The following is a 15,754-nucleotide window of genomic DNA, read 5'->3' as shown; positions in this document are numbered from 1 at the left end:
GCTCAACGTCCAGAGAATGAGCCGTGTGTGGTGAGGAAATAAATGGCTGCACCCGTTAGAGACTCTTCTGTCGTTCTTGATGCCAAGGGCTGCTACATATATACTTAGCATTTCCATGTCAAAAAGTTTTAGAAATTTCTTGTTGCTTTTTTGCAACTTGCTCTGCATGCAATACCTTAAGTTATAGTTGAACATAATCTTTACCAGCAGGTAGATGTATATATGAGCATTCAGTATATCAGGGCAAGGTTCAAGGTAATGGAAGCTTTTGGGGGATTGTTGTATGGCTCTCCCAAATACCTTTTTATGGGCTCTGGAGAACGGCAAAAAATTCAAAGTTGGATTTTTATTTAATCCAAAATTCAAAATAGTGTGTGTGTGTGTGTGTGTGTGTGTGTGTGTGTGTGTGTGTGTGTGTGTGTGTGTGTGTGATACTTTAAGGACAACAAGATTTGTGAAGTAAAGCTACCTCATGAGGTGCATTTTTAGAGAGCTACCTGCTGTGGTGACCCCCCTTGTAGATAAGGTAGCCTCTAAAAGTAGCTTTTTCTTTTAAAATGGATACAAAATTGAATGGTCAGCCAGTCTAAGTTTAACATTGATTTATTATTGGAGTAAGAAATATGCTCATATTTCTTAGTGCCAGTTAAAATCCAGGCAGCAGTGTTCTGAATTAACTGGAGTTGGTAAGGTGACCTCTTACTGCACTGGCCATAGTTCAGACTTGAAACCTTCAGTTATTTTGTGATGACAGTTTAAGAGTGTTTCATTTTGTTATTTATTGAGGAAATAGCAGATAACAAAACCAAGAATTTCTATCCTCAGAAACAACGTTAGCTGCAGAGGCTACGTCATGAGATGATTGGTCCAGATAGACTGTGTATCGTCAGAGTGGCTTAATTATTCTCAGTGAAGGACAGATTTTTTCTGCTGAAAATTTTTCATGCTACAAGCTGACCATTATTGATGCTAGCACTTGTGTACTTGTAGATTTAAAGCTGTTTTAATTTACAAATAGTATTCCATATAAAAAGTCAGAAAATATCTTTTGTTGGTGTCTCATGAACAGATCAGATGGCTAAAAGTAAATTGTTAGTGTTTCCAATATTTAGATTTACAGTTACAGAAATATTTGGATAGTAGGAATCATGGGATTGCTGTCTGTCTGCTATCACCATTCAGAGACTGACAACAGTACAGACTTCAGGAGCAATGTTTGTCTTTTGGTGAATTAATGAGTTCACTCTAGCCAGTAGCTCCCCATGTTGCTCATAGCTCTAGATGTAGCAGTTTAGTTTTCTTGGTTTGGTTATGTAATATTACTTCACTGAACTGTAGTGTGGATTGTACTGAGGTATTACACTAAAAAACATAGTTTAGCCATGGTGCTGGTCTTTGGTGCACTTTGTCAATATCAGTAGGTCATATTTTACACCATCCATCCATTCGCTTCCCCTTAACCTTTTCAGGGTCACGGGGGCCTATCCCAGCTGTCATAGGGCGAGTGGTGGGGTACACCCTGGACAGCTCACCAGTCTGTCGCAGGGCTAACACATAGAGACAGACAACCATTCACACTCACACCTATGAGCAATTTGGATTAATCAATTAACCTATCTTCACAAGCTGGACGGTGGGAGGAAGCCGGAGTGCCCGTAGGGAACCCACGCAAACACAGGGAGAACATGCAAACTCCACGGAGAAAGACCCCAGCCTGATGGTGAAATTGAACTCAGGACCTTCTTGCTGTGCAGCAACAGTGCTAACCACCGTGCCACCGTGTTGCCTTATTTTATTTAATGGTTTTTAAATGGTTCATTTAAACCATTTAAAAGTAAATAAATCTCTTTTTCATTTTACTTTTCACATTTGTGATACAGTATGTGTATACATCCTCACTCGGTATGCAATCACAGCAAGTCTTAGCCCCATAGGAAGGTTTAATGCTGCAGATGTGTAAACTAGGAGAACAGAATGCAAACATACTCATCGCAGCTCCACACCAATACAATGCTTTGCTAGTTTGTGTTCAATGCAGAGGGGTAATGGTGGGCTTTCAACGACAGAAAAGGTTTGGAGGATAATCTGGAAGCTTCTGAGTTTATTTGATCTTCACTTACTGATTTTCACTTCCTTTTTTACTTGCTAGGCACACTACTGTGTTAGGTGTAGTATAATATTGGAATATAGTATAGGAAAAACTTTCAGTTTCAGTTAAAATATGCCAAAAGTTAACCCATCGTATTGGATGGGTTAACCACTGCCTTTATGTGATTTGATGCCAAGGGCTCTTATACATGTGTCCATATGTGATGAGTTGGAAGTGAGAGATGTATTTTGATATTGTCATAACCTGCTGCATCAAGGCGCCAGTGACAAAGGAGGCACGGTGTATAATTTTGAGATATTAGCCATGTATAAATGGTTGTTTTGATCAGGTGATTCAAAACAATAGGCTGTAAACACAACATAGGCAACATTATTTACTCATGAGGTAGATGTGGTTAATGTAGGCTAAATTCTGGCAGTTTTTGTGTGATGTTGCTGACAGACAGACAAGTATTTTTCACTGTCTCAGATTTGTGTCTTTGCCTTGATGGAGCAAAAAAAAAAGATAATTCAAGAATTTTAAATGGGTCTCCCTTTAGGATTAGATGACCACATTTTACTGATGTGTTGTGTCTGTGTGCTGTGTTGTTATATGTAAATCGAGAGTGATTGTGGTTTGATTGTGCTTTCTTCATGTTTGGGAGGCCCACAGAGCAAAGATGGTCTTTTTATGTTTCAGGTCCAGTTTCACAGTTGGGTATCTCTCAGCTCTTATTGGGCCAGATGGTCCTTCCCTATGTCTCTCTGACCTTTCCACAGTTACAGTTTTGTCATCTGTTTACATACCTTCTTGACCAACTTCTCAGCAGGACAGATGGCAGAAGTGCTGTGAGTTTGAGAAATAAGAAATGTCCTTTTTCCATGGCAGACAGTCAGAGAAGATTAGTATTCTCAAAACGTCACTGCCACATAAGAAATACTTCCTTGTTGATTTTCTTTTTTTAATGTTTGCTTTGCAGAGTTCATTTTAATTGGCATATGTGCTGTACATATCTGCATCATCACTGACACTTACTTTATACAATACAACAGTAACAAAATAAAAAAGGTGTTGTGTTCAAAATAGAAGAAACAGAGGGGTCTGCTGACATTTGACCATTTACGATGAGTAAAATTAATAATAATAATAAAAAAACAACCCAGCATCTTATTCAAATGTTTGGGTGGGGTGTAAAACCAACAGAGACGGAGTTTATGCAAATATTTAAACTGTATGAGGCCTAAATGTGTATATGTCTTTTCTATATTTGACTGTATACAGTATGTATATATTGAAACCACTGTGTAAAGTATTTACACAGTGTTTTTCTGAGAAATGCCCTACTGTTTGTATAATGGCAAGCTAGTCCTCATTAAGGGCTTAGCAGCTAATAGCTCTCCAGTCGTACCATGTCTGCATGCCTGTGTGTGCGTGAGGGTGAGGGGACTGAGTGTTTCCTGTTTCTGGACACAGTTCCCATGGTGCCGATTAGAACATCCTGTTTGGAACGGGAACAGCTCTGTAAACACGTTTGTTTACCTTATAATCCAACTGAAACCTTGGTTAGGATTAACCTTCAGCAAACTCACCCGACACAGCCATCCTTTCTATATTCTTCATGTTTTTTTAGGCTGCACGGTGCCAGTTGCAGACACATCAAATAATACTCAGATAATTTACTGTAAAACAGTTGTATAACAACAGTACTTGAGGGTTGCTGCTACATTTCTTTGGCATCCCCTGTGTGGTGACAAGCATAGAAGGCAGTTGGCTGAACTTGTGTCTGCTTCTTCTGTTTTTATTAAACAGTGGCTGTCAAGGCTGCTGCTCAGTAAAAGTGTCACTTTAAAGGACCAACGCAGTGAAGGACTGTTTCCTGATATTCAGAAAATAGGGAAGTAATTTTGGGAACTACATAAAAACAATGACCAGTCTTATTTTGTGATGGGAAGTCAAGAACGTAAAAGGTTTTTGGTTTTTTTTCTTTGGGGGGGGGTTATGGCAAAATGTGGTTAAATATAAATATCAAGTTATTTTAAACAATTCAAGTCAGGCAAATATACATCAGGATCATTTCACATGGCAAAATGGTTATACAGTTTTTATCTTGCGAAACAAATAAAATCCCCCCCCCTTGAATATCTGTAGTCAAAGACCGTCTCTGTGAACCACTATTTGACACTTCCCAAGAGCCCTTTTGGTTTGTCAGTGGAAGCATGGAGAATGTCAGCTAAATTCTCCAGATGCTGCAGAGGAATTTGCAGCAGTGACAACCTCCTCCACAGAGCTGGATTTCTGCCAAAGCAGATGGCATTCCTGCACAAGTTTTAGTTTCTTGTTGACACACGACCACAAAGCCTCACTCACAGTTAGTCTTATCAAGATCTGGGTTCAGGGTTCTTTGGGTTTTTGTAGTTAACACCACCAGAGACCTGCATGAGGGTCACTGCATAAAGTTTGTGGAAGGACCCGTTGTAAAACATATGTATCTAAGCTCAACTACTGTTCATTTGTTGTCTTTACGAATTTTGCTTGATAACTAAAAAAAGGTAATTGTAAGCCCTCTGTTTGCATATTCAATTTCTTTAAACGTAAGCAGGAAGCAAGCAGTTTCACTGTAGTTATTTTGTAAGGAAGCCATTGCCAGTGTTATTCAGCGTGCACCAATGCCTGTCATGTCAAAATTGAAATCTCACAATGTCATGCATGGCAGCGTGTATTTCAATAGTAGTAGCAAAATGGGAACCCAATTTTTGAGTTTGTTACACTGATCATGGGCTTTATTTCACTATGAAAGTAATTTCCTAAAGCAAAAGACACAAACAACTGTTATAAATACGGCACGAAATGCAAACAGGAACACAAACGCTGAGCCAAAATAGGACTGCAGGCGACATCTATCACTGCTCAGTGCACTCGACCTTTGCCAACACAGTGTCCCTTTATGGAAAATCCTGATATAACTCATGAGCCATAAATTACATTAGGCAAAATCAGCCTTCTTTCAAGAATTTATTTATTTTATTTAAAATTAAAATTTGAATTATGAATGTAAATGTGTTTTGCAGGATTCTTTTTTTCTAGGATTACTTTACAGAGAAGAGAGAGTTGCTTTTTTTTCAGATGTCGCTGGTATGAAAACAAGTCTTTATGTTTGGCAGTAATAATGAATCTGTAAATCTCTAGACTGAATTCATGTCCTTCCTTTCTGTCTACACAAACAACTGCCTGGAACCAGAGCGATAACAACCGATTTCACTTTTGATCTGAGTTTTTATCGTGCCATTGGTTTTAAGAAAACAGGGACATGTTTGAACATGGTATTGGCAGCTAATACTGAAATGATCATAGATTTTTTTTTTTTTGAGAAAACAAAAAACAAACATTGTTTACTGTCAGTGTCTGTTGTAGTGTGAATTACTGCTTTACCGCAAGACATCATTGTGAGTTATTTCAAGCTATGTAAACTTTCCTGTAAAACTACACATCATTTACTAGAATTCAGATTTCCTTCAGGTGAGATATAAAAAAATCAGATTTTTGTGTTTGTTGTGTAATGACTTGCCTGACACTCCTACCTGAAGAATATTGGATAAAATCATTATTTTTATTGTTCTAAACATTTTCACTCTTGTTATTACTTGCTGTTTAGCACTGTGTTGTGTTTAAATGGACTTTATACATAAACTGACTGAGAGTGATGACCTTGTGCAATAAGACTTTTGGAAGAACCACCATTGCAAAAATGACCTATAATAGACCCATTCCTGTAATATATCTATATATATATATTATTGCTAATATATATTTTTGTAATATATCTATATTACGGCTAAAGCAGTTCCTGGATGGATGCAAACTGCATTTCGTTGCCTGCACTTGTGACATGTGCAATAACAATAAAGTTGAATTCTATTCTATTCTAAAAATTCATAAAAATCAGTGAGAATGATCCAGTGAATTCAAGCATGAGAGTATCAAAAGCTTTGAAATTAATAAATTTGCCTGTGTTACACATTACTGTAAGAAATGTATTCACTTCAAAACGCTCAGATTCATCCAACATTAGCACTTAGTAGAAAACCAAATATATACCCGACACTACCCACTTCATCATCCCAACAGTCTATCCTATGTGTTGTAAACACAGCATAAGGTCATGGGTATGGGATGCACAGATGTTAAGCTTTAGGGCTAATTACCAGGATTATTATGTGCCATAGTGGTCTTTCCATCTGTTTTTTTTCCCCCTAAAAAGGCTCTGTAATTTAGGTGTATGGGAAAATATGAAAAATTAAAAATCAGGAAGACCCTAGTTTTTTCATGGAAGCTCTTCCTTTTATTTATTCTGGTATGTGAAGTACAGCTTAATATATGGTAGAGTGATTAGTAGGCTAAACAAATCAGTAATCAGAAGACCTTCTGCTGCAGGGAGAGTGTTATGTCATTTTTATGTTACCAATGTTTTTTCCTTTAGTCTTGCTTATTTATTTATTTTTATTTTATTAAAATCATCACAGTTTGAAACAGTAAGTTACATTACACATGAAGAAACCAAAACGTTGCATTGAAGCTACCGTGACCTTGTCTCTGTTGTATTGCGGTGTCAAAGCCTACCATTGTGGCTCAGGAGTTATAGCTATTGAACAGCACTGGAGCTGAGTCAGAACTCTTCGGGCTGTGGTCAAAATGCTCGAGGTCCACCTCCACTCTGAAATGGGTCATGGGAAAGTGCTATTATTCTTTTGCTACTCTGACTTCAGATGCTTTACTTGTTTTGATTTTCCTGAATACAGAAACCAAGAGACTAAAAAAGAAAAAAGTGTAAAAGGCTGTCAGATTTGTCGTTGCAGTACTTCAGCTAGTCAAAGCCTGGGTTCTTTACGTAAATGATGGTAAAAGGCAAAATTCAATTCAAATTCAATTCAAAATGTATTTGTATAGTACATTTAAAAACAACGGAGTTGACCAAAGTGCTTCACAATCGGTTAAAACAAGAGAAAACAATAGAGAAACAAATATAGACAGGGGTGCACATAAGTGGTCCGCAGGTGCGCATTCGCTGTCAAAATAAAAGACGCGCACCAGATAAGAAGTTGCAACGCGCGTTTGCGTACGTAAGATTTTCTTTGTTTAGAACTCTTAAAGATGCGAAGAAGCAAGCTCCTTTAAGCAATTAGTTTGGTGCTCCTCCACCACCAAAGAAATGTCCGAAGGAGTCCAAACCGCAAAAGAAGCACGTATTCTCGGAACAGTGGTTGCAGGAGGTGAGCTGGCTTCAAACAAATGATGAACGCACAGAGATGTGGTGCAGAATATACCGTGGAAAAAACGTGCGTTGCAACTTCTTATCTAGTGCGCGTCTTTTATTTTGACAGCGAATGCGCACCTGCGGACCACTTATGTGCACCCCTGAATATAGATAAATTAGAAACAAATACAGATAAATAAGAAGACAGTGAATTTTATAACATAACAGTAAGTTTTATGAAGCCTGCAATACATCCAAAACAGGGAAAAATTCTGAGGCAATTTTTTCCCCATTTATTGTTCATATGGACTTTCATATACACCATTATTCAATCTGTGACAATGTAAACTGTAGCATACAACTGATATACAGCATTACATGAGTCAGACTTAAAATCCTTTGGCCAGTATCAACATTTGTCACTGAGATAAACCTCGATATTTAATACTGGTGCTTCCAACTCATCCCACCAGGTTGTAGTCTTTCCAAAACTTGACTCAGCACGCCAAAGGCTTCGGGAGGCGGCTGATATTAAAAATAAACACAATCTGGCATCAGCAGGCTAAAATTTATATTAGCTTTTAGATGCTGGTAGCCAAGAATTACAAAAGTTAGACCAGTTTAACATCAGAGCTGGAATTTCTTATTTTCTGTAGAGTGTCAGCGACACATGTGAAAAGCTGAAGCACCTGGGATAAATAAACTCAGGTCTAACAGACTTGTGTGTTTGTGTTTCAGCGGGGCTTTCTCTGAGGTGGTCTTGGCTGAGGAGAAGAGGACTCAGAAATTGGTGGCCGTCAAGTGTATCCCCAAGAAGGCCTTAGAGGGCAAGGAAAACAGCATTGAGAATGAGATAGCAGTACTGCACAAGTAAGTGGACTTCTGTGTTTTGGTGAGTTGGCATTAATAGGCCCTATATGTCTTCATTTAAAGAAGACATATTTTGAATGGATTTGCTTGAAAACACGAGAGAGATCAGAAATTATTTATACATAGAAGATTAAATTGTTATTATATAAATCTGTATTTTGAAGCACTGCACATTACGTTAGGAAGATCTCCTGACTGTGTTTGTGATGATGAGAGCAAATAACAAAAGATGTGGGTAAGAAGGTAGGCTGTGGCATTTAAATGTGCCAAAGTTTGGCAAAAAAAACAAAACAAAATTAAAAAGAAATCACCCACTCCATTACACCACCACACACCTGAACCGCTGATCCAAGGTGGGAAGGATCCGTGTGAGCCTGTGTGAATTATAGCATCAGTTTCCTCTTCTTAGCTGACACGATTAGCTTCTGTAGCCTGTTATAGAGTCGTTTTACCCCTAATTACTCTAAAAATAGTTTTTATTTCTACTGATTTGGAGTTTCTCAGGTAGAAACAAGGACTGGGGTTCATATGAGGTGTTCAAGTTAATTATTGTATATGATGCAACTATTAATGTAATTGACATTATCTTTTGAGATCATGCCATGTTTCATGCCATCACACAAAATGAAGATTGACAATGATTTAAACCCCTGATTTTCAGCTTCTCCTGGCAGCAAACACATATTGAGTCATTTGCCCAAGTGGTTTTCTTTCTACCTGAGAAACAGGCATAATGTTGAATATATTAAAGCAAGCGGCAGTTTCACTCTTTGCTGTTATGAAGTTTTTCAAATGTACCTTTCTTTAGATGCAGGGAATTACAGGCCACAGTGAAAATGGCTGATCTACTTTGGGTCCCTAGTTATTTTTAGCGCTCTTGTTGCCTGGGTTACAGGAGACGAGGTGACGTGAGGACTGAGCAATGAGCATGTTGGGGTTTAGTTAACAGTCCAAATTTGACAAATGAGGTAAACTGAAGTAAACTTGGATTGCAGATCAGGCCTTGCTCTTTGTGAAGTTTGCATAGACTCGAAAAGTGGTTTCATGAATTATTGTAACACCTCATCCAAGTACACAAAGTTGGGAACGGGGTCTGAGTGGGGGAGGATTTAAACTGTTTATAAAATATACGTTTCATGAAGCTGTACTAATATGTAGCATCTGGACAGAAGCATGCCGTTGTAATACTTGCAGAAGTTTGGCACACTTGCTAAAATGAGCAAGACCTTTACTAAAAACACTTCTGGATGGCAGCATCCAGAAAATGAATATCTGAATCAGGAAATTCACTCCCAACTCCACCTTTTTTTTTCCTTTTCCCCCAAAATTCATGCATTTTTTTTTTGTTTTTTGATATACATGATCATGTAATGCTTTCATTACAGGGGCTTCATAAAATGTTTCTTAAGAAAAGAGGCATATTTGCTGTCCAGTTTTTTTCATTCTTAAATCACCCAACTCCAGATTTTGTCCAGTCACCCTACTAAAACTAAAGTGAAAAATAAAAATCGGGCCCCGAATACACCATTTCATATTATTTAGGATTAGTGGGCCCTTTACAGATGTTACCTGTGACATTTGCACTAGGGTGGGATGCTCCATACTAAAACTTGCTGTGTTGAGCTTGTGAAGCGCAGATCTTCTGAAACACAGTGCAGTTCAAAACACCCACATAATGTGATCACAGCTAATTCAAGTTTTGGTGCGTTCGCCCTCAGTTGATTGTTAGTATCAACTGAGGGTGATACCACACCAGGTGTCACCACAAACTTCCAGAAAGTTTGAAAGTCAGCAGCAGCTGGACCGAGACCAGGAGCAGGAGTGGCAGCAGTAACCACAGCTCAGGACTCAGCAGAGATTGTAGGAAATTTTTGACAGCTGGGTTAGTGAAACTCATAGCACCCATAGTGCAACTGCTGATGCCACTGTAGAGGTCACTGATGATGGCATGAATAAGGTGTTGTTTATCCACACCTTTAGAGCTTGGCAAAAAATACCCGTGTATACCCACAGTAAGTGTGAAAAGATTTTTGCCACGTCTAGGGAGGTAAGTTACAAAAAAAGAAGCCAACTCATCCGCAAAACAGCTGAAAAACTAATATTTGTGAATAAACATATTTACATAGACGTTAATTTTTCATTGGTATAATTAGCTACATTCGCTCCACTGTAAATGAAACATCTTCTATAAAGATCACTGAGGCCTACACTCTACACCAGGGGTGGCGGAACCCCAGGCCTCAAGGGCCGGTGTCCTGCAGGATTTAAATGTGTCCTTGAGCCAACACAGCTGATTCTAATAGCTAAATTACCTCGCCAACATGTCTTGAAGTTCTCCGGAGGCCTGATGATGAACTAATCATTTGATTCTGGTGTGTTGACCCAGGGTGATATCTAAAACCTGCTGGACACAGGCCCTTGAGGCCTGGAGTTCCCCACCTCTACATCTACACCCTACCTACAAAGTAGGTGACATTGAAATTGTTGTCACAATAAACAAACATTTTATAAATTGGTTTGTTTACATTTCACTGAATTTCAAAACAGCGGAAACAACCACATTTATGTAAACTTAAAAGGGAGGAAATAGTATTTGCTTACAGTCACAGCTTTGTCGTTTAAGGTTCTTACAGGTTTTTCTCCTTTTGTTGTATGGGCATTTCTTCAAAACATGTTCATAATTATTGATAGAGTGGTAGAAGTGTGCAACACTTTTCTCTATGGTCATTTAGAGAAGAAGAGCATTGTCAACCTGTGACAATAGCAAAACTGGCCAGTAGGTGTCACTGTAGGGATGAGTGTCTCGAAACAGTTGACACAATTGCTTTGAATGTTTGCACAAAGCCTCGCTTTACCCATCATTAATGTGCACTTTGCGCTTTAGCTTGGAGAAGTCAGAGTATCCATGACTTTGATTGCAAAGACTAGGCTGTAGTCAGGCCCACAATATGTGGCAGTGTTTCTTGATCCTGTTTATGAAAAAATGAGGTTTATTTAAAGTTTATGTGTTTCCAAAGTTTGTGTGTGCAACTGTGAACCTTTTTCAGGTTCACTTTTTTTTTTCTAGGTTTTCCGTTTTATGTATAATAATGTTATTCATTAAGTTTAATCATAATGAGGTTTTTTTTTTGGCTTTGAACCACTTTTGCTATCTTTTGTTGCTCCTTCCTAATTTTTTTTTTAAGTGTTGCTGGCAAAACATTAAATGAGCTTTTTAAAAAAAACAAAAAAAACAGTTTGATATATTTCTGTATTATTTTTAACTAAATATAGGTTTTAAATTATTTTTAAATTATTGCATTCTGTTTTTATTTTTCAAAGTGTACTTATTTTTTTTTAGAAACAGTGTTGTAGGTCATAAAATCACCAAAATAAAATTACCACTGTTTAACTAAAACAGGCAAACAAGAATACAAAACTGATTATATACATAACCAGTGAAAAACAAGTCTCACCATTGTGTTACACCCATAAGAGACTCTTTCTCTCCACATTTTACTCTCTGCCTTAATAAATACTTTAAAAGCACAGTGGAACAACACTGAAACAGAGTAAACCTGCTGTTTGTTTATGACCGAGGGACACAGCTGTCGCATTAAATTGTTTTTTAAATAGTCAGCTGCCACGTTATGTGGCCACTCGGTCTCTGCCTTCACTCCCTGTGAGGCCAGACCCAAACCCGTCATCCTCTATGGCTTTTGTTATTTCTCCCACTGTAAATTTATTGGTGTGTATTTAATGCTTGACACGTGTTACTATGAACTGTATAAAAGAGGTCAGTGTATTGAATATATGATCACCAAGCTAGTGTAGAAATATGTCTTTCCTGTTTCGCTTTTCTATTTTGTCTTGCTAATAAATGTTACACGGGCTGTTCGTCTTTCCCCCGTTCTATCTAGACCAAACATTTACTGAAGCACGGACATTTGCAAATACAGTGACTAATTGTACTCTTCGAGTCACTTGTAGCTGTGCCAGTCAGAGGAATTTCTGTGAAGTCGCCCTCTTACTTTGTTTCAAATCTGGAAAGGGTTGCAGCAAAGCCTGAATATCATACCTTAAGCATGTCTTTGGCTCCATCTCATTTAACACTGGACTGGACAGATAAGAAGACTACACATGTTTGTGTCAGACCACAAGCTTGTATCTGACACCTTTACTACAAAGTGAATTCACGAGATGAGGCAGGCAGTGGGTGATGTGACTGTCACACAGGGAACCTTGTTGCCAGTAGAGGAGCTGCTTCCAACACAGAAAAGTTGTGGAAGATTTTCAAGTGATTATACAGTTCTTAAAATGAGAAGTTATTTAAAATGTTTTATTTGCGTGCACATGAACTGAAGTAACTGCATTCAAATTTAAACACGATGGGTAACAGATTAACAGTTCTGTTTTGGTGGCTTGTTTCTTTTCATTTGACTAATTGAATCTCTTCTGATCTGAAAAAAACATGTTTACATTTTCTCCGGAAACACTTTAAAATTTTATAAGAGTTTTATAAGAACCATTCTTTCGTTTGTGGTTGGCCCACTCAGTGCTCTGGAAGAATACAATAAAATACAAAAGGTGTGAACAGAAAAATTTTTTTTTTTAACTTTAAAGTCTAAGACAGCAAAATCCAAAGGGTGGGTTAAATAAATCAATAAAAAATCAGCAGCATTTAAAAATCACTAGAATTTCCTGTTTTCTTACTTTCACTCAAGTGTCAGTTTTGCTTCGTGCTCACTGCAAAGTTGGCAGCTCTGTTCTCTAATTTGCTGACTTTCTGTGATCCAAGCTGACAGGGGTCAGCAGAGGACCGAACCTTAAATAGACACTTCAGCTTTCTGACAGTCACAATGACCCGTGTCCACCCGTAGGTTCATTGTCCACACAAGCACAGAATGTGTACTACATGTTGCAGACCTTATGTAATCGTGTGTGTGAAACTGTATGCGAGTCTCCACATGTCCGTTTCTCGCTCCACACAGAGCTAAGCTGCTGAATGAAGGTGGATAAGACTCATTGCTGTAATCCAGCGTGAGCACAGGATGACGCATACATAGTTACCTTGGGTACATCTCAGACACATGGTTTTATGTTGTCTTTGTCTTCCTGCCTTCAACTCGGTAACCTTCAAACACACACCTTAGACCAGGCACTGAGGTAACAAACACTCAGAGTGCATGATGAGGGAAAAGGAAAAATCTGAAAATAATCAAAGCTGAAGTAAAAGGTAGCACTATGGGGCAATATTTTTATGAGTTGGTTCCTGTACCAGGACAAACACCTCTTCTTGAGATACAGTACTGTGAAAAAAGATTGAGTTACCCATATTTCTTTATATTTTGCTCCTAAAATGGAACTAGGTGCAGTGATTTATTGAAACATGTGCAAACATCAGTGGAAACACAGCAAGACCAAAGATCAACGCTGAGTTTGTACAGACTTATGAGCTTGAAAGTCAATATTTGGCATGAGCACCTTTATTCTTTAACACAGTCTAATCTCTTTTAGGCAGCTTCCTTGTCATTTTTAAGCAAAGTTCAGGAATAGTTCTGCAAGCTTCTTGAAGGACATTCAAAGCTCTTCTTTGGATGTTGGCTGTCACGTTTTGTCGGCGATCGTGGCTCAACAGTTGACAGTTCGTCTTGTAATCGGAAGGTTGCCGGTTCGAGCCCCGGCTCCGACAGTCTTGGTCGTTGTGTCTTTGGGCAAGATACTTCACCCGTTGCCTCCTAGTGGTGGTCAGAGGGCCCGGTGGCGCCTGTGTCCGGCAGCCTCGCCTCTGTCAGTGCGCCCCAGGGCAGCTGTGGCTACAATGTAGCTTGCCATCACCAGTGTGTGAATGGGTGGATGACTGAATGTAGTGTAAAGCGCTTTGGAGTACTTGGGGACTAAGTAAAGCGCTATACAAGTACAGGCCATTTACCATTCACCCAAGATGATCCCACACTGCTTCAATAATGTTGAGGTCTGGGCTCTGTGGAAACCAATCCACGACTGATAGTGATCCACTGTGTGTTTTTCTTTCCAGGTATGCTTTTACTGCATTGTCAGTGTGTTTGGGACCATTGTAAAGTTGAACAATGAAGTCGTTACCAGTCAGATGGTCTCCATGGTCTGTGGAAACCATGGAGACTGTAACCAAACTTTCTGCCAGTTTTTCAAAAGTGATTTACTTCTTTCCAACATACAGTATTGAGTGTGTTCATTTGGTCAAAAGTGAATCAACAGTTAAAGTAAATAAAAAAAATAAGAATTATAGCTATAGAACATATTGCATGTTCAATCAAAATCTCCAAACCATGAGAGAACCTCCACTGTATTTTGAACATGGCTTTTGATGCTCTCTCTTGTGCCTCTTTTCTGACGTCCATAAATACTGACAACAGTTTCAAGAAAATGTTTCACATTTGGATTCTTCACACTATCAGACTTTTGCATTTTCATTTCAGTTCTTGTGTAATCTAGCGTCAGCCTTTCCTACTTGATTCTCTTCCCCCCAAAAATGTCTTCTTAACAGCCACCCTTCCACTGAGACCATTTCTGATGAGGCTTCAGTGAACAGTAGATGGAAAACCAGCTAAATCTCTCAGGTCATGGGCCAGGTCTTTGTTTTTTCCTTTTTTCTTGAGGACATGACTGTCAGACACTATTGATCTATTTTAGATTGTTGGTGTCTTTTTTGTTTTTCTTTTTATGCCTGCCATTTCTTCTTTTGTCCTTCACTTCTTACATTTTTCTTGATATTTTTTTAAGGCCACGCTGCCTATCAAATGTGTTATGTATGTATTTTTTTTTTTTTTTAGATTAGGTTGTCTCTAAGTAATTTTAGAACCTTGTAGGGACATACAGCAGACATTTTTTAAAAAATGTTATCACTTAAACCTCAGGATAGAAACAGCGTGCATTTTCCTTTGTACATGACTGTAGATGGATGTGTTAGTAAATCACTTTTAAAGAACTGGCAGAAAGTTTGGTTACAGTTATTTATTGACACTAGCATTTGTATGAGACACATATTGCAGGTGTGCTAACATTACACGTTGGTTAGACAGAGGTACAAGAGTAATCTTAATCTGATGAGTCCATCTCGCATCTGTATCTGTAGACATGGGGCAGCAGAACAGTGGAAGCTCTGTTTAAACTGCTAAAATGCAATTAGTGTCCCACAAAAAACATGACAGAAAATTATTATTTTGCTCTCTGCAAACAGCTCTTATCGATAAAGACTGGATAAAGATCATATGTAAAACCAGTTTTTTGCAAGTACTGCTTGAAGAACAGAATTAACAACTGAACTTCTCGCCTGCTTTTTCCTTTTTTCCCTCTCTTCACAGGATCAAACACACCAACATTGTGTCTCTGGAAGACATATTTGAGAGTAAATCACACCTCTACCTTGTCATGCAACTGTGAGTATTCACATATGTGTGGGACTTTGTGAATTGTCTTTGCGTGCCTACTTGTGTTCTCTCCCACACACGGCTTGTCACATGCCATGAATTGCACCCTGCAACACATTCACACAGGCATGCTTGCACGCACGCACGCACGCACGC

The 15,754-nt window shown here is 38.5% G+C and overlaps 1 protein-coding gene across 3 annotated transcripts in view; it reads left to right on the top strand.

Moving 5' to 3' along the window:
• camk1b (calcium/calmodulin-dependent protein kinase Ib) overlaps window positions 1-15,754 on the top strand; it is a 47,003-nt gene that overhangs the window by 26,044 nt on the left and 5,205 nt on the right. For all 3 annotated transcript variants that reach the window (XM_005753987.1, XM_005753988.1, XM_005753989.1), the window contains 2 exons: window positions 8,079-8,210; window positions 15,533-15,607. In XM_005753987.1, coding sequence (XP_005754044.1) covers window positions 8,079-8,210; window positions 15,533-15,607 — 207 coding nt within the window. The remainder of the gene's footprint in view (window positions 1-8,078; window positions 8,211-15,532; window positions 15,608-15,754) is intronic.

The sequence above is a fragment of the Pundamilia nyererei genome, unplaced genomic scaffold (assembly GCF_000239375.1).
Source record: "Pundamilia nyererei isolate P.nyererei 1_Seehausen unplaced genomic scaffold, PunNye1.0 scaffold00491, whole genome shotgun sequence".
Taxonomy (NCBI): Eukaryota; Metazoa; Chordata; class Actinopteri; order Cichliformes; family Cichlidae; genus Pundamilia; species Pundamilia nyererei.
Note: the sequence above shows the minus strand (reverse complement) of the source record. Positions and strands in the feature narration are given on the sequence as shown.